This window comes from Phacochoerus africanus, chromosome 3 (assembly GCF_016906955.1).
Source record: "Phacochoerus africanus isolate WHEZ1 chromosome 3, ROS_Pafr_v1, whole genome shotgun sequence".
In the NCBI taxonomy this organism is placed as follows: domain Eukaryota; kingdom Metazoa; phylum Chordata; class Mammalia; order Artiodactyla; family Suidae; genus Phacochoerus; species Phacochoerus africanus.
The window spans coordinates 143,642,827-143,664,716 of record NC_062546.1 but is presented as its reverse complement, the minus strand read 5'-3'; the positions used below and the strand labels follow the sequence as shown (position 1 = coordinate 143,664,716).

At 40.8% G+C, this 21,890-nt stretch overlaps 1 protein-coding gene across 8 annotated transcripts in view; it reads right to left on the bottom strand.

Moving 5' to 3' along the window:
• Positions 1–2,818: 2,818 nt before the first annotated feature.
• The window catches only part of METAP1D (methionyl aminopeptidase type 1D, mitochondrial), an 81,314-nt gene continuing 62,242 nt past the window's right edge, over positions 2,819–21,890 (bottom strand). For 3 of the 8 annotated variants that reach the window (XM_047772882.1, XM_047772884.1, XM_047772887.1), the window contains 9 exons: positions 21,637–21,794; positions 19,501–19,650; positions 16,960–17,108; positions 16,192–16,234; positions 12,752–12,915; positions 5,729–5,826; positions 4,384–4,431; positions 3,398–3,476; positions 2,819–3,274 (listed from right to left, as the gene is read on the bottom strand). In XM_047772882.1, the coding sequence (XP_047628838.1) occupies positions 3,196–3,274; positions 3,398–3,476; positions 4,384–4,431; positions 5,729–5,826; positions 12,752–12,915; positions 16,192–16,234; positions 16,960–17,108; positions 19,501–19,650; positions 21,637–21,794 (968 nt within the window). In that variant the 3' untranslated portion in view covers positions 2,819–3,195. Of the gene's footprint in view, positions 3,275–3,397; positions 3,477–4,383; positions 5,476–5,728; positions 5,827–9,771; positions 10,148–12,751; positions 12,916–16,191; positions 16,235–16,959; positions 17,109–18,695; positions 18,825–19,092; positions 19,651–21,636; positions 21,795–21,890 lie in introns of those variants that run through there. The other 5 variants (XM_047772885.1, XM_047772888.1, XM_047772889.1 and 2 more) reach the window with 5 other exon arrangements.

The following is a 21,890-nucleotide window of genomic DNA, read 5'->3' as shown; positions in this document are numbered from 1 at the left end:
TCAAAACAACCAATCCTCCAAACCAATAACGGGTTTGCCAACGTTTAAAAAGATTTTTCTTTCTTTTTCTTTCTTTCTTTCTTTTTTTTTTTTTTTTCCCTTAATCACCGAACCACACGGTGAGGCTTTGTAGCAACAACCAGCTAATGACTCCGCCACCAGACAACTCCCGGAGCCGTTCCACTCCTCTTGATTGCCGTGTTGCACTTGTGGTTTTAATTGCTCTTTCCTAGCGCCTGTTTTGGGGTACGGAGTGCGGTGCGCCCTGCACAGCAGCAGATGCCGCCGGGGCCCCTGGTCTCCTCGCGGGCCCTGCCCACGTAAGTGATCGCTGCGACTGGCGCGGGGTCGGGGTTGGGACGGATGGAAGTAGGGCTGGCGATTCTGGGTGCTCATGGCAACGCGTGAGGAAACCCGACGGCTAGGCTGTCCAGGGCCAGTTTATTCCAGAGAACTGCAGAGTGGGGAAAAGGGGAGAGGCGGCCTCGGGTCGCGACGGTCTCCAGGGCTCTCGGCCATCCACATCTGGAAGGGGGAATCCAAGTCTTTCTCAGAGCAGGGGACAGGGCTGGCTTCAGGGAACAAAGGACCTGCAAGGGAAAAGGTTTCAGAGCTTATTTTACAAATTAATTATATCTGGGCGAGGGGGTGTCTACTGCTGGAATTATTTCTTAGCCCCAGAGAAACAAGTCCGGGGAGGAGTGGCTGAGCCGCGGCCCTCAGGCGCCAAGATGCCCGCCCTTGACTATCTTCTCAATGTGTGATCTTATCTCTAAGAGCCCCGGGTGGATCCCTCCCTACTCCCATCGCTAAGGCGACACCTGTTCTGAAATGCCGGTTTGCTTAGATCCTCTCCTGTTCCAACTCTGAGAGGAAACAAAACTCTTCCATTTATCCTGAGAGCCCGGGATTCCAAGTAGAACCTGTTGGAGACATTACAGGACCGGTGCCTGCTGGTGGTAGCAGTAGCCGTGAGTGGCTGGAATCCCTGCAACCCAGGGTGAGGTCTGGGGCTAGTTCAGTTGGCAGGGTGGAGGTGGGGGCAGGGACAAAGTATTTTAAAATCTGCTTCCTAATTTCAACTTCAAAGCATGTTAAACCGAGTTTATTCTAATTCGAGTTTGTTTCCTGTGGAGCTGCTGACTCTTGGCTGGTGCTGGTGTATATACATACCTCTATATGTAAAAAATTTTAAACTTGATTAGTCATTTTAATAAAGAGAATTATAAACCTATACCATAAAATATCTCTACCTTGGAAAACGTTCTGCACAAGCAGCATGTTATCCCAGTGGTTGGTAAAATTCTGTGGTCCTAATGAAATTATTCTTGGGGAATCTCAGGGTAAATGGATCTGTAGACAAGAAACTGGCTAATCACTGCAATCTGACTGATCTAGGACAGAAATGAAGTTATTCTAAGGCCATCTGGACCTTATTCCTCTATAGAAAATCTGGGTTGTTCTGGGGCAGAAGCCTCAGTCTCTAGGCCTCTGCTTGGCCAACTGTCCAGCACCTGTAAAGTTTTTCTGTGGACTTTATAAACCTTCAACCCCTTCTTTTCTAGCTCTCAGATTCACTAGAATCAGAATCACCTCTGTCCAAATTTTGCATCCCTAGAGGTAGAGAAAAGAAGCTGGAAGGGTTAGAGGATGCCCAAAAGAATCCCAAGTTGAGGGAAAAAGCTCCAACTAGCCACTTTTCCAGGCGCGATCATTGGCCTCAGTTTCCCATGACTTTTCCCACCACTGAGTGTCACAAAAATGAGCTGGCTCTCCAGTCCTATCACGGCAATGGGCAATGACAGGTGCCCACATTTTCCTGGTGCTCTGGAGCTGAGCCCAATCTATGTTTAGCGAATGACAGCCTTGTAAAACCCGCTTCAGTAGAAACAAGAGTTAGTGCAACCACTGACTGGTGGGACACCCTAAAACCAGGCCCAAGGGGAGACTACTTTCTACATGGCCTGCTAGAAGCCCAGTCCCTCTCCACCTCTGAGCCCAGGTATGAACAGGTCCTGAGGAGCTCGCAAGGAAAGATTGGCTTCTCCCAGTGGGAATGAGCCTTGAGAGTCGAAGAATGTGGATCCTTGTATGTCTTACTTCCTAACCAGGTGGAACTGCAGGCCAGCTGAACCAGAGTTAAATCTGCCAGCTCCAATCCCATGCAACCTGGCCCGGGGCCCTCAAAGTTCCCGTGGTTCTTCTTGTAGGGATGCCCTGGTTGCCAGTGCACAAGGGTGGGTCTGAAGAGGGCCAGGATAGGGAGAGGTGAGTTTAGGGGCTAGATCAGCCAGACTCTGCTCACATCTGGGCAGGTGGGGTGATGTACCTATTCCTAGGGCTACAGATGGTCTAGCTTGTTGTGTCCCGGCAGCTGAGAGTCTCCAAAGGTAACCTTCAGGAAGGCGTGTGGGGCAGATTGAAAGCTGGGGAGAGCCCCAGAGGACCAGGAAAGACATGTTTTTGGATTGATGACCCCTGCAGAATTGCCAGGCCCAGGGTCCAGAGGCTAAGATATGTTTGTAACTAACCCCTCCATTCTCCAGCTAATCTTTTCATCAAAAAGCAGTTATGAAGGGGAAAGAAGTGGAAGGGCCGAGGGGGCAGTTGGCCCTGGTGGTGGTGAGTGCCCTCTGGGCCGGCCAATGTGGGATCCATAAGGGGGGAAAAAAGAGACTTTAAAAAAAATTTCTCACAGCTAGGATCGGGTTTTCCTTTCCATCCGCGCCTGTGAAAAAAGTTCAGAGACTTAAAAATGAACCACCTACCCTCTCCCCCTAGTAATCGTCAGAGAGGCAAGGAACACAAGACACAAGGGTTTTAAGAGGTGAAGGCTTTTTACTTGGGCAGGGTCAACGCAAGGCAAAGAGAAAACCATGCATTTCTAGGAATCCCTCGTCTTACAAGTGAGGGCATCCCCACTCCCTTCCAGACGCCTTTCCCGAGTTGGGAAGCCGAGCCGGGCGCCAGCATCTGTCTTTCCGAGGCCGCAGGGCCACATCGGGGCTTCAGATCCGAGTTCCCAACTGCTCCCACCCCCACCCTGTCCCCACCGCCTTTTCTCAAGGCGCTACTAGGTGCTAAGTAGGTTATTATTAGACCCGCCGTTAGCCGGTTTCCTCTCAAAGTTCTCCAGCTGGATTTCAGCAATCTAGGGGAAAAGGCGCCGGGCCTCTGCGACCTTCGGGCCGCTCCTCAGGCCTCGTGGGGCAGTTTGGTCAGTATCCGCACGCCCCTGGACGTAATGAGAACTGTGTGCTCGAACTGGGCAGACCTGAAAACACACACGCAGCGGTCAGCAAGCGCGCCACGGGCGGGGAGCAGCAGCTCGCCCGCGTCGACGGACGAGCCTTCCCTTCCCAAACCATTTAAATGCAACCGGGCAGAACGCGAGCACCTTTGATTGTCCAAGGAGACCACGGTCCATGCATCCTCCAGCACTTTAAATTCAGGGGATCCCTCGGTTATAATTGGCTCTGTAAGAGGGAAAATATTTACTGCAGTGATCTAATCAGATTCTTGTCAAACATTGTTTCCGCTGATTATCAAAAAAGAGAATAAGAAGGTTCTCCCCCCCCCTCCCTCCAGTGCTTCCCCCCACAGGCTCGTGTTGTCATCTCGCAAGGGCTGATAATTGACGTTGCTTACATAGTATACTACAAACTAAACAGTAGGAAGAGGAAACACGGTGGCATTCAAAAATGTATGAAGTTGCCTAGTTCGTCATTTTTTTAAAGAAAAAAGGGCATTTTAATCAAGCCTTAATTAGGACCCCGTGGATAATAACCACCCAAACACCAGTCCCTCTTATAAATACCAGTCAGTTTTTTAAAATATTTGAATTTTAAAAACATGCTCAAAATGTTCATTAATCAGCAAATAACAATTTTCTTATTTCACTCTAATTGCTTCTCCATTAAGTCCCACAGTCAGAAATATGATGCCTTCGGGGGTCTTAGGTGATTGGAATTTGGTGGCGACACTAATCACATGATCAGCCAGGAATGGGCCGCCAGAGAGAACAGGCCACTTGCTGACAGGGAGCAAGGGACATAATCGCCTTTAGTTACTGGGTGTTAATGAAAAAAACAAAAAACAAAAAACACCCCACAAAAACAAAACAAAAAACCAAACACCACATTATGCTGGTAACAGAATTAGAGGTTGGACGGCTGCCGTCTCCTAAATGTGTCGGTAAGTATCTGATTTAGGAAGATGGGGCTCGAGGATATTATTTAATCAGATTTACTATGCATCTGAATTATTTCATTATGCTGATTGGCTTTATTAGTCCTTCACAGGACTGCCTGGCCTAGGCCAGCGCCGCTGCTTCGTCCCTGTCCCCCGCCTGGGAGCCACTGCTCTCTGAAGAGGAGCACTGACCTATGGTGAACGCCATACCCTCCTCCATGAGCAGATCGCTGTCATTCGCTGTAAAACAAACACATAAACTATGGGTGGGGGACTGGGAATGAGAAATAGAAAGACAGAAACAAAATTAGATGGGTTAGGCTGCTCAAAATATGTACTTTTTTTTTAGGGTAGAAGTGGAGGTTTCTAAAATCCTACCACCCCAGAGGTTAGGCACAAGACTCCTGAGACTCAGCCTTTGCATTTTCTGAGCTTGAGGTCAAGGGTCCTGAGAAGGGTGCACCAAGGCTGAGCAGGGGCAGACTGGGTGCTTGGGAAAATTTGGGGCACCTCCCTCCCCAACTCCACTGTCCCTTGGCCACTTGATGTGACGTCTCCTGGCTTTACTGGGTGCTGGACCTGACCCGCCACCCTCCTCCTCTCCCAACCCAAAGAGAAAGACATTTTGAGAACCGACGCCAAAGGAAGGCAGATTGGTAGGAGGCAATATCAGGGGTGACTTGAAATATTTCCAAGTGTTGGCACTGGGTGGGACACATGCCTTTTTGCTCCAAACTGGACCTCTTATGAGCTTTGAGTGAGGCTACTTGGGCCAAAGGGCATTCTGACCGGCTGAGTCCCCTGGGACTATGCAGGGGATGGATTCCAGTCAGTAATTCCTGCAGGGGCTGCTCCCACCCTGTACACACAGGTCAAAGCTCCAGGATCAACTTTCTTTGGTCCCTGTCCAACCGTGCATGCCCTTTGGGGACACTCCATAGAACTGCTTCCTACTCTAACCCTCCACTCCTTCTAGCCAACCCTTGCCTTCTCACTGTAGGGTGCACGACCAGGCAGCAAAAAACAGGAGGTTCTGGGGGAAGGAACACAGGGTGGGTATAATCTAGAAATCACTAAAGAGTACATGCTGCTAAATACATCAGCTGTCAACACTGTGTAGGATGTAATGAAGTTTAACCACAACAGTCAGCGGTTAGAGAAGGGGGTAGAAAAAGAAAACAGAAAACAGTCATATGTGCATTCTCCTGGGACATCGATGCAGTGGTGTTTCGTTTTCAGTAACTTTTGCTAGACAAATATCCATTGTGCCTTCCAGCCACCACCCTTCAGGAGGAGACAAAAAGCAAAATAAACCTTATTTGCGGATTGAAACTGCTAGGCTCTAATCCAGTAACATGGTTAAGTAATATGCTGGATATGATTAGGTAGGAACACCTCCCCCCGCCCCACCATTCCCACCCACACACTCACACAAAAGGATGACAATGTGGACTCAAAGTTAGAGGAAGATATTCAGGAGCAAAACTGCTTTATCCTGATGCCATTTAATAGACAGCTCCCAAACTAACTTTCTTACCATGATGCCAGATTTCTGGATGTCCATGAAAGTAAGAGCCTATTCCATGTCCCACAAAATGTGGACAGACTTGCAAACCATTCTGGTGACTTATCTGGCTTTAAAAGTGACCATACAAAAATTATCTAATTAAATTAGATAGTGAAATGCAAACACAAAGTCATCTCAATATATTCTCTGAAAAAGAAAAAAATCAGTTATATTTGGATTCCAATGACAACAGTAATGTTTTCATTATTCTGGAACAATTTAAAATTTTGCTATTGCTTATAACAACTCCCTTTGGATAGATGAAGGAAAAAGATATGTATATAAATAACACAGCAGTTAGCTTCATTCACTTTAGTACAATATTCAAACAAGGCCACTTTTAGATGAAGCACATGTATGCACACGTATATAGATCAATATAACCAAGATACATGTGCAGGTAATTTAGGCCATAAAAACCTGCCTGATTTGTATGGGATTTCACAAAAAGATTGCAAATTACTACCGATTTGGGAACCAAACAGAAAAAAAATTATAATCTGAAATATGACTTCCAGCTTCCATAGTTCCCTTATTCTAATCTCAGAACATTAAACATTTTACCGACTCACTCACACAAAAGGTCACATCGGCTTTGTCAGTATTCTTGAAACACTCCAAAACTTTGTGACAATTTGGGATTTCTACTTAAGACACACTAGTATTGTGATTCTTAATTCTTTGTAAATTAAAAAAAAATTTTTTTGGCTTTAGTGTGCAGTGGCTTGATGTGGGATCTCAGTTCCCAGACCAGGGATTGAACCCAGCCTACAGCAGTGAAAGCGCCAAATCCTAACCACTAGACCACCAGGGAACTCCCATGTGATTCCTAATTCTTAATGCTCATTTGTTACTCTTATTACATGTAAATCTTTTGGGTCCCATCTATTCCATATAAGTGAAATCTGGCACGTAAAATCCAACCCCTAAAATCTTCACCTACATTGGTTTAGTTTAATATGAACCCAAGGCATTTAGCCATCCTCTTTATAAACATCCATTTCAATATACTTTTTTTTTTTTTTTTGCTTTTTAGGGCTGCACCCACAGCATATGGTGGTTCCCAGGCTAGGGTTCCAATTGGAGCTATAGCTGCCGGCCTACACCACAGCCACAGCAACGCCAGATCCTTAACCCACTGATCAAGGCTGGGGATCAAACCCACAACCTCATGGTTCTTAGTCAGATTCGTTTCCATTGTGCCATGACAGGAACTCCAGTATACTTCTCTCTAGACATTTTAAAAAATGTCTTCATTTAGGCCAGTATGTCACTATAAATAGTAGATGGGCAGTCTCTCATTCAGATTTAATTTCACTGTAACACTGCAGAAACAGGTGAGCTATGCATGTGTTGAGAAGAGGAATGATAAGCGAATGTTTTTAATCTCTTAAGTTGTTCTTTATGGTTATAGTTATTTCTGTGTGTCTTTTGCACTTTGGACAGGAGGTGTAACAACTTTTCCAAGATGTTTCTCTTTGTACCACACTATTTCTGAATAGAAACTGAGGATGGAGAGAGGACAGAGGGTGAAAGAGACATTATTTAATAAGATATACTGATCTAGATTTTTTAAAATGAGTTCTATCCAAACCTGTAAATTATGTTATTATGTCCCAACAAACCTCAATAATTCTTAGAGTATTCATTATAAACCGTTATTCTATTTTTTCTTAAAAAAAAAAAAAACCCAAACTAGGTTGTTTTTTTTTTTTTTTTTTAAGGCTCTAACTGATTGGCAGACATCACAGCTACATCGTAAATGTGTTACGATGGCAATCTTCATTTTAATTTCCGATGAGAGGAGAGGAAGAAAGCCCACTCTGAAAAAACACTTGGGGTCCCTCCCCCCTCATACCTCTCATTCCTCTTCATAAAAGAAGCTGTGCAATTACTAGGTGGCTAAAGATGTCTGAGTGCATTCTACAACAATTTACTGCCTGGATCCCGCTGGAACTTCTGGTTATAGGAGAATCATAGAATGTATGTGTCATGGATACAAAGGTCAGAGGATTCCACAGCCATGTGGAAAGAGGAAAAAGAACAGGACAAATTTCCCTTAGTTCCTCGGCTGAGCATCCATCTCAATGCTTGCTTCTTAGGAACTAAGTAAACACTCCTGCTTGCTTTTTAGGGTATTTTCCTTTGGGATTGGTAGTTAGCTTTTCAACACGTACTTCCTGGGAATGAATGGACTAAATAAAAATCTCATTAATGTTTCTAATTACTATGGAAAAGCATGCCCCTTCTACTATTTTACTATGGTTCTTCTATTTTGGAATACCCGGGAAGCACAAGATTATTCACCTGATTCTAGGGTTTAAATCCAACTTCGAAGAGACAGTCCAAGGGATTTGTAGTTGCAAATTTCACTCCAACACGAAATGGAGTACTAGGAACCCTAGTTGTGGCGGGGTAGGTGGAGCCCGCGTGCTTCTCCTGACTGGCGTGTTGGGGAAAATGGAAACAGCTGGGTGGCAGGGGTGCCCAAGAGGTGTGCAGCTGCTCCCCAACACCAGCCATTGAGGGCCGTGACCCATTTCTGAGCATGAGGATCTTCCTGCCTTGGCCATCTCACAGATGAAATCTGCCTTCTTTCTGTTGAAATCTACTGAAAATAACTCTCCTGGTATTAGCTCTTTCGTCCTGATTTCCTCTAAAAATCATCTAAGGCAGCAGGTCACTTACATGAGACTGAGCACATTTATGATTTGAAGCCCTTCATAGGGAATATCGGGGAGGAGAAGAGGGGAGGGGAGGAAGGTGTATAAAAGTAGTTTACAAACTTACTTTAAAATTATACTATATTGTTACAGGTCCTGCATCAGTTTATAGTTGAAAGAGAATTCTCTCTTGAGGAATTTATCTTGTGAGTGTTTTCTTAGTTTAATTCCCGTTCATGAGACGGTTTTCCTCAACTGAAGCTTTATCTAGATTAATTAAAATTCTTCATCCATAAAAACTGTATTTTACGACTAAGACTACATTCCCCAAGAGGGCAGAGGAGTATTATGTTTAAGTAATACTCTTCTAAAGAAATAAAAATGCATGTGGATATTGTTATTACCATTTTTACATGAATCCTAGACACAGTACTGATTTCCAAATGGCCACACCTCTAATTAAAGGCTCTCAAATGGCACCTGATTTTCTATGTTATGGAATTTTACTTTAATCTTCCCAGATTTTTATTTTAAGCAGTAGTCTCTGAATGCAGGAATGCATAGATTCGAGGATTCCCTCTAATGACAAGGAATGTTTAAGTACAATTAGTAATACTTTTGAAAGCCAACAACTGTTTTCCAAAAGAGTGGTACATTTTTTTGTTTCAGACTGGATCACAAATTACTGTATTTTTCTTACAATAGTGCTGAACTTTTATTTGAGGTTTTCTGTTACTGAAAAGCAGACATGATGGATTGAAATAAAAGATAATTTATTGCAATGCTTACTTTCTTGTGCAGAGAGAAGCAGTGTAATTGTAATTTACAGTAGCTGTCAAGAAAAATCCATCACAGATGACATTAAAATGACTTATTTTGCCTGAGCCACTTATTGTTTAAATGTGCATAATCTAATAGAAAGAGATTATTTTTTTAAAATCTGCTTTATATCTTCTAAATTAATATCAAAACATATACTTATGAATTAAACATTAAAAACCATTCATTGATACTTTCATCATGACATTTACAAGTTTAAATTATTTTTGCTTGAACTGTCACATATTTGTGATGCATGAATCTAGATCATATCTAGAGATATGACAAAAAGACAGACTTAGAAATATTTGAAAGCAAATGGAAGTACAGTGAGTTTAACACTGTAACCTAAAGATCCCTCGCGATCCCTCCTAAAGCAAAAGGGCACATAGATCTTGCTAAAAGGGCACAGGGAACTATACCCAATCACCTGTGTTAGAACATGATAGAAGATAATATGAGAAGAATGTTACGTGTGTGTGTGTACACACACACACACACACCTATGTATGTATAACTGGGGCACTTTTCCGTACAGCAGAAATGGACACAACACTGTAAATCAACTATAATACATTTTTCTTTTTTAAAAGGGCACACTGAGAGCTCTTTTCATTAAACTCTTTCAGGTACTACTTCTTCAGAGAGATCACCCTATTCTTCGGGTTTCAGAGAACTTCAAAATTTCCTGTAAAGATCACCACGTTCCTGGTGACATACTACTCCTAAAAGATGCCTGAATGCTCTGTTCATGGTGTATCAGGAGAGGGAGGCTAGATGGTGAATAGTTCAAAACAAACGAGGCTTGAGTTGGAAGATGTTTGTAAACCTTCGGTCTGTAATGCTTCCGAATACTTTGGGCTTTAAGGCGGAGACTGTTTGTTTATTTATTCCCTTGAGATTTTGCCTGAATAAGAAAAGGTGAAATAAAAGATGTCCAGAAACACTGCCTTTAACACATCAGAACAAACATTTGTTGGAATTGGGGCCAGTTTCCTCTCCGGTGGCAGACATAAACCATCTAAATAATGAAATGTATTAGAGTAAAGGAAAAAGTTCATTGTCTGCTATTTTCCACATAGTTTTGTAAGTGCAGTGGTTGGGACTGATCTGGTTTTCAAAGGAGCTTGTACATGCAAATTCATACCCTGCGAAAACTGACCTTTGCATCCAGATAGCTAAAATCCAATGTCACTTTCAATTTTACTCTTCTTCTTCCTTTTTTTTTTAATGTAGCTAGAATTAATGTAGTGAATATGTAATGAAATGCATTATCCTGCACGGAGATTTATCAGATTTTCCGACTGAATGCTATGCTTTGCTAGTACTAGCTGGAGTTCACCTGCATGTTGGTGTGGCGTGTGGCTCTTTTTTGTAAAGAGTTAAGTCGTACACAAAAAAAGGGAACAAAGGTCAGCACCCAGCCGCCACTTGAATGTGAGATTTTTCTTTTTATTCCCCTTGATGTATACTAGGCTCTGTGTTATTAGTCTTAATGATGGAAAATTGTAGTGTTGATACAAATCTTTTTTTCAAAGTAGTAGGCGGGAGCTCCATTTGTTAGTAAGTTTTTTTGTGACTAAAAGCCACGGACAGTACATTTATGTAGCAGTAAAAGGCCTAGATGCTCTTTCCATAGCAGAGCTAATTATTCCTACTGTGACCTTACTGATCCAGCCTGTTCCTAGTACATCTCATCTGCACGCCTGTTCCTCTGTGTAGATGGTGTCAGAGAATATGAAAAACCCTATAATGAAACCATTTTCATGATGGAGAAAGGCTACTGGAGTTGCACTTGCTACAAAGAGGCTCAATTATATGAGTAATTGTGATAATTTTCTACATTCATAGCCTTCAATGGGGAAAAAAGAATGAGAGCCACAAAGGAAAATTACTTTAACAAGAAAGTACAGAGAGTAAAAATGGAAGAAGAGACAAAAAGGGGAAAAAATAACCAGAAAAAAAGTTTAAAAAATAGATCTGGAGGGAGGAATAGCGAGACAGGGAGAACAACAGAAATGCTCAAAAGCCCATGTGCAGCTGTGTTGCACAATTAAATTGAATTTTTTTTTCCTGCAGTTGATGAATGTGACTACTGCAAATGTGCCTCTGTAGTTAGCTATCATTTGTTGTTCCGTGACAGGAAAAGGATAATTACCTCTCAGAGAGAATCAAAGGCTGACATGCCCTTTAGACACAGCCATGAATGCAGAGCTCGATAGAATGCTTGAATAAGAATCTAGTGTTCTCTGCCCCCTTCGACTGAAGAATAAATTTTGTTAAAATGCAAGAGCACCACCAGTAAATTTGTTGAACCCTAGGTGTTCAAAAATATGAGGTACATCTATCGACTCATCCCATTTGCAAAAATAAAACTGCATTTTGAATTCATTTCTATTATATTCATGGACAGTAAGATAGTGAGATATGCATTAAATTTCTTTTCCCAGTAGGGGTCTGATTCAACATTTCCTATGAAAGAACAGAGAGACACTATCCTTTTTTCCCAGGCTAGTTAGCCTATAATTTAAAACTGTCAAAAACACAATTTTGTTCAAAGTCTTCAATAAAAGCTTCTCAGATATAACCCAAAGAGATTTTACTAAAGTTTGATTCAGACACTGTTACAATATTTTTAAAGCCATAAATACATTTAACTGATATTTTACTGCCTTTTTTCTTAAAGTATTTGAAGGCTTAGGAAGAAAAAAGGCAGCATCTTTTCAAGGTGACTAAGCCTTCCATCCTTTAGACAAACGGGAAGTATTCAATGGTTCATATTAATGAGAGCAGTACTTTAAAAGGTATTGATGTGATCATCTTTAACAAAATATGTTACTTTTTAAATGAAAACACATATTCTGCATGTCTACTCCAAAACAGTTATGGGGGGAAAAAAGAGACCTAAAGTAGGTAACAGATTACAAAGAAAAGTCTTGCATTCGGACAATACACATACTTTCCAAAAGCGAGTATAGAACGCTGTGTGGAAAGTAAACAATGGTTTACAGGAAAAAAAATGAACCAGACCAAAAAAGGACAGAAGATCCAAAAAAGGACCCTTTCAGGCTGTCTTCTAACCCACTCATTTGAAAGGTAAGGCTTGCCTGAGCTAATGCTTTTTATCTATCATGGGAATACGTTTCACTTCATGCCCTGACGAAAACTAGCTTTGCTTCTGCCTCATTATCCAAGAGTTGGGAGACTTATCCCCTTCTTAGGCACTCTTCCATACAGGCCAGTATGTCAAGCTACAACTAAAGAAGTCATATAAATATTGCTCGCTGCTTCTGTAAGTTTCTTGATTGACCTGGTATAATTCACTTTTGAAAAAAACAAACTTTTTTTTTTAAACTTGGGGAACAACACTGCAGCGCAGCAGTTCACATACTGATATCAGACTGAAATGATGGTTCTGAATCATAAAACATGTCATCAACTTTCTACCAAGCTACCAACAACCTTTGTACCATATGCCAACCCTCCCTTTACTTGTCAGTGCAAGGCTTACCTGATTGTGTTTCCAATTACAGAGAAGGGAGCCCCTGCTCTGCAAGCAGCAATTGCTTCATCTCTACACCTCCTGGCAACCTCCACTAACTTTTTACCGCCTTCATCCACACTGCCCACCAAAAATGTTTCAGAGGTGTCTCCATGGTAGCCATTGTAGTAAACCTAAGCACAGGCAGAAATTTAAAAATGTGTCCTTGTTTAAAAATCTACTCCCCTAACATCTACACTGTATTCATTTCTAATTTCTTAGATTCATGTGTTTCCCCCTTCTGGCATTACTGTCAAGTTTACCTATGAAAAAAAAAAAAAAAGAAAGAAAAAAAAAAGGAGAACAAACAGGCTCATAGAAATTAAGAAGATGAAGACATGCAATGATATGGCAAAATTTCAAAACAGATACGTGACTAGTATGGCTAGGATAGCATTAGATTAGCAATGTTCTTGTAACATTTTGGGGACTCATTTTATTTCTGAAACAAAATTATATATGCTAAAATAGTGACCAAAGACAAGGACCCACAATTACTACCGTAGGTTTAGAGAATCCAGAGGTATTTAACATGGTGAAGTTTCTTCAGTGTCATAAAGGTACTTATCTTTTATTTACCAGTCTCACACTTGGAAGTGATAGATAATGGCAAGAAGAAATAAGATAGACATGTCAGTATTCTAACAGACAGAAGGAGAATTCAGTTCCAAGAACTGAAGTGGCTCAATATCAGAATGAAATATGTTATAGAAAAACCCTGACTGGAAGTGAAATCTTAATCAAATGTTCCAGAGGGAATGTTAACAGAAAACACTATACATGGATTTTTAAAGAGTCAGAATCTAACAAAACAGGCTTAAGAATAAAATTACAGAAAATAGCATTTTATCCGTCTTCAATGACTCAGAAGGCCCTGTAGGATCTTGAAGGACACCAGATTCATTATAAAAATCAATAATTACCAAACACTATCATAAATATAGAAGGCAGAAGAGACTGGCTGAATATTGATCCTTTGATATAGCATGGAATTTGCTATTTTGTATAAATCTGTCCTGTGTAATTATTTTTCACATTTCTCTTTCTCATGAGGTAGAATGCAGAAACTATTATAAAAAAGATATTTATCTAAGCTTTCTATTGTAATATTGAGTTAATCTGTATACTATTCTACATTAAAAAAATACTCTGGTATACTCTGAGGGAGGCAAAAGAAGTGTATTTTATCTTCACTTTATAAGTCAGTAAACTGAGGCACAGACAAGTAACTTGCCTAAGGTTAATGGCAAAATATAGAGGTAGATCCAGATTAATATGATAGATTATTGGCTTGTAATCGAGTGTGTTCACTGCTACATCAAATTACCTTAATTACCTTGCAATAAAGCAGTGTTTCATGTGTTTATTCCCATTTGCAATCCAAGGAAGTATAAGTTATTATTTTATACACACATATATAACATTTACTAATACAAGAGTAATTATTTAAAACAAAATTATGACCATGAATGTCTGCTATTTAACTAAAAACATATTTTTCAAAATCTTTGTCTTTCATATTACTTTTTGCTAACCTGCGAAACAACTAATTGAAAGAGTCATATACTTGGGAGTAATAATACTTAAGAAAGTCTCTTACCCATAATTATTGCTTATACCCACAAACTATTCTTGTTTCATAATTCATTTATTTAACAAATATTTATTGAGCCACTAGTAGGAGGTGTTACATTATCTTTTTTTATAAAAATTCAACTTCCAAGAGGGAAAGAAGTCTATTTTCTTGTGATACATACTAGACGTAAACAATTAGAAACTGCAATGACTATTTTCTGATAAAAGTACAGAATCTAATAATGGCGTTTTTCACTTAATAAAATATTTCATAAGAAATATAATTTAAGATACTGACCTACACGTTTCCTTAATTCCTTTCACATTTCTAGACACTTGAAATTTCACTTTGATCATCCGAACATTAAAAATGGAATTGTTTATTGAAAGTCTTCAGGAAACTTAGAAAAGGCAAGGACTATTCTCTTTGGACACGCTGGAAACAGGAGGAAAGAGTCTGCTGATTTCATTCAAAGCAGCAGTTTTTTATTAAGGAGTGATTAGGTGAGATAATAAGTGGAAAGCCCCCAAATCAGGTATAATCCAAAAGAAAAGTGCATCATGAAAAATACTTCATTTCAGGTACACTTTATAAAATACCTCCTTCCACATATTCTGAGTTGGAAAGATATCAACAGAATAAATGTGGAGCAAATGTTCAAGTACTCTAAGTAGGACAAAATGATATAGGAAAGAGTATTAGCAATAAAAGAATCTTTGGCTATATCCTCAAACAAATTTATATGCAGAAAAAAGGCTGAATTAATTTAAACAATGAAAAATCAGACTGCACTAAGCTGGTAGATGCCAATCTCCACCTCATTCCTATTCCCACCTAAGTTTCATGTCCTGGATATGGAATAGCTATTATTAAGAATATTTCCTCATTAATAGAAACTGTAATCCTTGAGTGCTGCTTGTCTATCTCACCTGGTTCTCAACAGATATTTCATTTGTATTTATTTAAAATGTATGTATTAATCATCAGATGTACAGAATTTATTTATAATCTCCCTGATCCAAAGGTACCTTACAAAGTTTTTTAGCAAAATGGGTGACCAAAGCACAAATCATCCAAGTCTGAGAATAGTGAGGGGCTAAGAAAATTAGAAAAGGTTAGAGCTTGTACGGTTTGAAGTTCCTGTGTTAAATTGGGGTTGTTATTTAAAAGAAAGGCTGTTAACCATTTGGTGGAAACTGAAGTTCTGAGAAAAAAGCACGCTGCTTGTACGTTTGGAGTTCAAGGCTCTCTACATCAGAAATGGAACACAATGTTACCTTCAGGGATTTTAATAAATCTAAGGAACACTGCTAGCAAAAGAGTTGCTGTCCAAATAGACTGACACACACAGGCCAATGTAGCCCCTAATGACAGAGTAAGATAATGACAGGCCCCACTCAAAATCAGCAGGAAGAGGAAGATCAATCTTGGCAGAGTGAAGGAAAAATGCTGGCTTTCTTCGCGTTAGCTCATCTCATACATATAGCTTCAGCAGCTGCCCAGTGCTGCGGTGCTCTGCATTAACTACACAGTGGATCAATAACAATTACACCTTCTCAAAAACATGACACATAGCAGGATTGGGTTGACATTTCACTTAGGCCAACATTGATCTCAGTGCATCTGATTCCAGCCCTAAATTCAAGTCAGGCCCGGGTTTACTTGGAATAAACACAGAGTTAAAGACAAAAAAGGAAACCAGCTGCTTGCGTCTGAGTCTAGAAGTAAACAGCACTTCCATCGGTGCAGTTCACATTTTCAATCCACTCTTCTTCCTGTTGCTACTGGCAATGCTGAAGTTGATCAAAGACTATTTTTTATATGATTTACTCACCGTGACATCAATGTTGATAATATCTCCATCCTGAAGAGGTCGACTGAAACATAAACAGGAAAAAAAAATGGTGACAGAGAGATCTCAATAAAAGGATATAAAAATAAATACCTAATGATTACTATCATAAACCCAATGAGTTGTGATGACAATCTAGAGTGGAGGAGGAATGAATGGAACAACTATATCTCATCTTTAACTTCTGTTAATCACATCAATTTTTACAAGAAATACATAATATGAACATGTATTGCCACTGTTTAAAATTCCATTCTTTTGTTCTTCTCTTTTCTGGCCGTGCCCACAGCATGTGGAAGTTCCCAGGCAAGGGTTTGAACCCAGGCCACATCAGCAACCCAAGCTGCTGCAGTGACAATGCCAGATCCTTAACCCACTGCACTACAGGAGAACTCCTAAAAGTCTACTATTCTTAACAAGATGTACTTATTAGTTACCCTAATTTTGCAAAAGGTGAAAACGATATTTGCCTCCATTTGGGTTTTGACCATTTAAATGGTTAAAATCGAAGACAGTAAAAGAAATACCTAATGTACCACTACTTTTTTTGGATCATATACTGATTTGGCAAATATTAAATGGTGGTGTTATGCCTGTGTAGAAGCAAAATACTTTAAAATTGTTGGTTTACCATAATCAGCTTCAAAAGTTGGGTTTGAATCAAACTGTAGTGTCTTTTGACATACATTATAGATCTTAGTTTCATGTTTTAGTTTCCAAAGGTACAATATGTTATTAAGCAATGAATACCTGTCAGGAATACCATGACAAAGCACATTGTTTACAGAGGTACAAACAGATTTTGGAAAACCTCCATAGCCTAGAGGTGAAGGATAGGCATCATGACTGATGATCTCCTGATGAACAAGAGCATCTATCTCTTCTGTTGTCATGCCAACCTAAAATATCAAACAAAGAAATTGTGAAGTGACAGCTGAAGACATTTCCTGTATTTATTTACTATGCCTATAACTACAGCACTTCCCCATGAGGTTGTATAAATGTATTGTAATAAATCTGTGGTACATTTTAATTAGTGATGATTGACATTAAAATCCTAAGTTGTGCCTCACTGAGAATCATCTGGGCATATGATGGTGTTATGGACTACTAGGGAATGGACACTTTAAACTCTAAGATCCTTTCAATCACTTGTGAGTGATTAAATGATGTGACTCCTTTTTAACTTGAAGATTTAAAAGAAGGTGTTCAGGAGTTCCCGTCGTGGCACAGTGGTTAACGAATCAGACTAGGAACCATGAGGTTGCGGGTTCGGTCCCTGCCCTTGCTCAGTGGGTTAACGATCCGGCGTTGCTGAGAGCTGTGGTGTAGGTTGCAGACGTGGCTCGGATCCCGCGTTGCTGTGGCTCTGGCGTAGGCCGGTGGCTACAGCTCCTATTCAGCCCCTAGCCTGGGAACCTCCATATGCCGCAGGAGAGGCCCAAGAAATAGCAACAACAACAACAAAGACAAAAGACAAAAAAAAAAAAAAAAAGGTGTTCTAAGGCAGTTCCTTCCTCTTCCGCAATGGTCAGTGCCCTGGGCTAACTGAAGGATATAAATTCTCAAAAGGCTCTTCAGTTTAGACGACAAAGCCTGAAATGTAGGTCAATCCATGCCTTTTTTTTTTTTTTGTCTTTTTGTTGTTGCTATTTCTTGGGCCGCTCCCGCGGCATATGGAGGTTCCCAGGCTAGGGGTTGAATCGGAGCTGGAGCCACCGGCCTACGCCAGAGCTGCAGCAACGCGGGATCCGAGCCGCGTCTGCAACCTACACCACAGCTCTCAGCAACGCCGGATCGTTAACCCACTGAGCAAGGGCAGGGACCGAACCTGCAACCTCATGGTTCCTAGTCGGATTCGTTAACCACTGCGCCACGACGGGAACTCCAATCCATGCCTTTTAATCTCAGCAAAACACTACATGGGTTTTGCAGTAACAGCATGGAGAGTATGGATTGTCATTTAAAAAAGTATCTGATACATTTTGTAGAGACTCAGTTTCACTAATCTTGATTTCCTTCATGCCTAAATAAACCAATGTGTTTAAAATAAAAAAAAACTTTTCCCTTATTAAAAGGTATCCAATTGCTCCCAAACTATAAGAAAACTAAGTTTTGTGAATACATGAAGACTATCTCTATAAATTCATAAAGCATCAGTAGAGGTTTTTAGTTGTTGCTTTTTAGCTGCACTCATGGCATGTGGAAGTTCCCAGGCCAGGGCTCGAACTCAGACCACAGCAGCAACTCAAGCTGCTGCAGTGACAATGCTGGATCCTTAACCCCCTGCACCACAAGGAACTCCCGTGAGTACAATTTTAAAACAAAATCTTTTATGAAAGATCAACTATCTTTTCAATAGTTTTTTTTTTTTATGCTATTTCACATTCACATTATGGTTAGTTGTACTGCTCAAACAAGTCTATTACACAGATGATATACTAAGTAATTTCATCTTTGAGTCTCACTTCCTAAATTCTGCCCACCTTTTGGAAACAACAGGCCTGTATTTTCTTCTATGATCCTTACATAGCAGGATTCAGATTTGGTCGCAGATTTTTTTGTTGCTATTGTTGTCTTTTTAGGGCTGCACCCGCAGCATATGGAGGTTCCCTGGCTAGGGGTACAATCGGAGCTACAGCTGCCAGTCACAGCTACAGCAACACCAGATCCGAGCCACGTCTGAGACCTACACCGCAGCTCACCACAATGCCAGATCCTTTAACCCACTGAGCGAGGCCAGGGATAGAACCCGCATCCTCATGGATACTAGCTGGGCTCTTTACCGCTGAGCCACAATGGGAACTTCCTCAGTTGCAGGTTATTCTGAAAGACCTAAATCTTGTAGTAAGATAGCTGTATATAATTACATAGCAGAATTACCTCTGGGTTAGGGTATCTGGTCTGATCTTTTTTTGAAGAGCTAATGCAAGAAAACAGGACACAAAGGATGAGGCAGAGCAACTCTTCAGGCACACGAAAATAAGGTGGGGAATAAAAGCAGAAACTATAGGCAGGAGTAAGGGGGCAAGTCAAAGCTGTCTGCCACGGATCAACTTAAATAGGCTGATTGAGCCCAAGGTAACGCCAGAATTCTGCTACTTAAAATCAAACTTGGATTTTAAATGATCTCTTGAATAAGCATAGAAAATAATACAATCCCTTTCCCCTCTTCCAGGAGGAAATTTTTAACAAATCAGATGAGTATGAAAGAAGAGTTGAAGGAAAAGGAGAAAAGGGGGAGGGTTTGTTGCCCTCATGTAAGTCTTCCGAGGCTTGGTGAGACGCCACCTTTAAACTCTTCCCGGCCAGGAGGAGGACATGACGGGCCAGCTGACAAGCCTGATGAAGCCCTTGAATCTGATCTTCAGTCTTAACTTCTATGCTGTCTCCCCAGTCGGGTACAATGCCTGTCGTCACATAGTCTGGCTTCTTTATGTGCTTGAGGAAAAAGGATTGAAAACGAAGATCAGAACCCAGCACATGACAATGGGATCATTTTTTGGGACACAGCCTCCTGCTTCATGGAGCTCTGCCCTTCCTGCCGGAGCACCGACCTCCGAAGCCAGCACAACAGACCCTCCAGGCTGCCCCCAGTTCCTTCCCCTGCCCTTTTGAACTTAACATTGCCTGTTAGTGCTGCCTCTGGATGGTCTATTAACCTTACTGTGCTTTGAGTCAAACTGGACTGAAGTAGACTTCTGGTCAAAACAAACAGGAGTTTTCTTTTCTTCCTCCCCCAACCCCGTTACAAGCCTATTGCCATTGATGATAAATAGCACCGAGCTTCCCAATTGCCAAATGGTTAATTAAGAGCACTTTCATCTCCTTGACACAAAGATAAAATTTATGCAAAGGATAGCTCACAACACCCTCGGTGAATGAATATATGTAAAAGGCTGACTGTCAAGTCCCCAGATGCCTGTTACATGTACACGTCTCTTATACTTTGCAACTGTACCCAAACTGAGAAGGAACCAGAGGACAAAACAAAACAGCTCTCTTTCCTTTTTTCTTTCTTTTCTGTCAAGTACATAAAAAATACTCTGAACACGTCCATCATTTGTCAAAAACAAACCACCCCCCCTTCCCCCCTTGAAGCCCCTCAAATGTTCAACTCTGATTGCCCTTGAAGAACATTCTCCACCACTAACCTAAATCCATGGGCAGTATTCAGAAAATAAATACTATCTTACACACAGAGCTTCTTTCAGTCCCAAGGTTTTACAGAGCTCTTGACAAACTATTTCTGGAAACTGCTACATAAGCTTTGTTGAAGAGTACCCAGTAAGGCTACACAGCAGTTGGGGACAGGAAGCTGAGGGAGATAACACTCTGCAATTGACATCACAGCACCTCTGGAAGGGCTGAGGCTAGGGCTCTGCTCTTGGTAAAGTGCCTCACACAGGATTTAAGGACCTTCACTGGTTCTTGCCTTCAGCTGGGCCTTTCTGGCTCAGGTACCGCCATGGCTTGGGCTGCTGCAGCCGAGCTCGGGGTGGGCACCTTCTCTCCACAGCTTTGCCTCCAGCACCCACAAAGCACACCGGGTCTCCCACAGCCCGGCCTCCTCTCTGCTTTGTGATCTGGCCAGGTTACAAAGGTTACAAAGGTTACCACAGGCAAAAGGGCTGTTGGCTTGTCACTGGAATTCTAAAACAATACATTCACCTCTCTGGAGACTTTTCTTTTCTAAGGAAATACCAGGAACATACTCTGTACTCTGGTGGCCTGTCTTGTCAGCCCTTGTCACAAAAATAAGCCACTCACTTTCAGGGAGTATGATATAGTAAATGTGAGTTTACTGCAAAAAAAAACAAAAAACAAAAAAAACAAAAAACGCATGTAAAGAGGGAAAGCAGGTGATTTTTTGTGACAAACCTTTCTTTCTTCCTATATGATTCCCCACAGAATTAAAAATCTCTGAAAAAAAATATCAAGAATGCCCTGAGACAAGATGTTTTATTTAATTTACTCTAAAGGACGGTTCAAAGAAAGCAGAATTAATAACATGAAAGCATAAAAGCAAAAGCTTTAGGAAAAAAACATCTAGAGTATTAGTTTTAAGGAATCTCTCTTGAAAGATTCCAATTGAATAGCCTATTTCTTTTTCTTTAAAAAAGTTAGGAAATTACACACATATAATTTTATCTTCATGATAGAAATTTAATATGGAAAATTTCATGATAGAAATTTAAATTCTAGATGAGTTAAGCAGTTATAAGCTCAGCACTTTATTTTTTAAAATGAACATTATAGAACCGCAGGATGTTAAAACTTCTCAAATCACAACTTTAAATCACAGACTAAGTTTAAAAATTATGATTCGAATGGCTCAGAAATCAAAGGTGCAAAGACATTTGATTGCTTCTGCAGTTAACCTTTATCTTGGCTGGAAAGAGCAGCAGATAATAGGCAATACAGTACCTTAGGGACTGGATGAGCTGAAGAAACTGCAGCCGGCAAAACTATACTGTGTGAAATCTCTCTTTGTCTCCGGAAAAAGAAATTTCTTCTTTGTTGACTGCTGGACTGCTTGTGTAAGTAGATATGATTGAGTGGTGAAGAGAAAATCCTATGACAACCTAGGAGCAGAAATAAACACATCTTAAAAAAGCCTACTTAGTGCTACATTTTAAGCGGTTGTGCTGTTGTCTACTAAATCATTATTATTGGCTCAA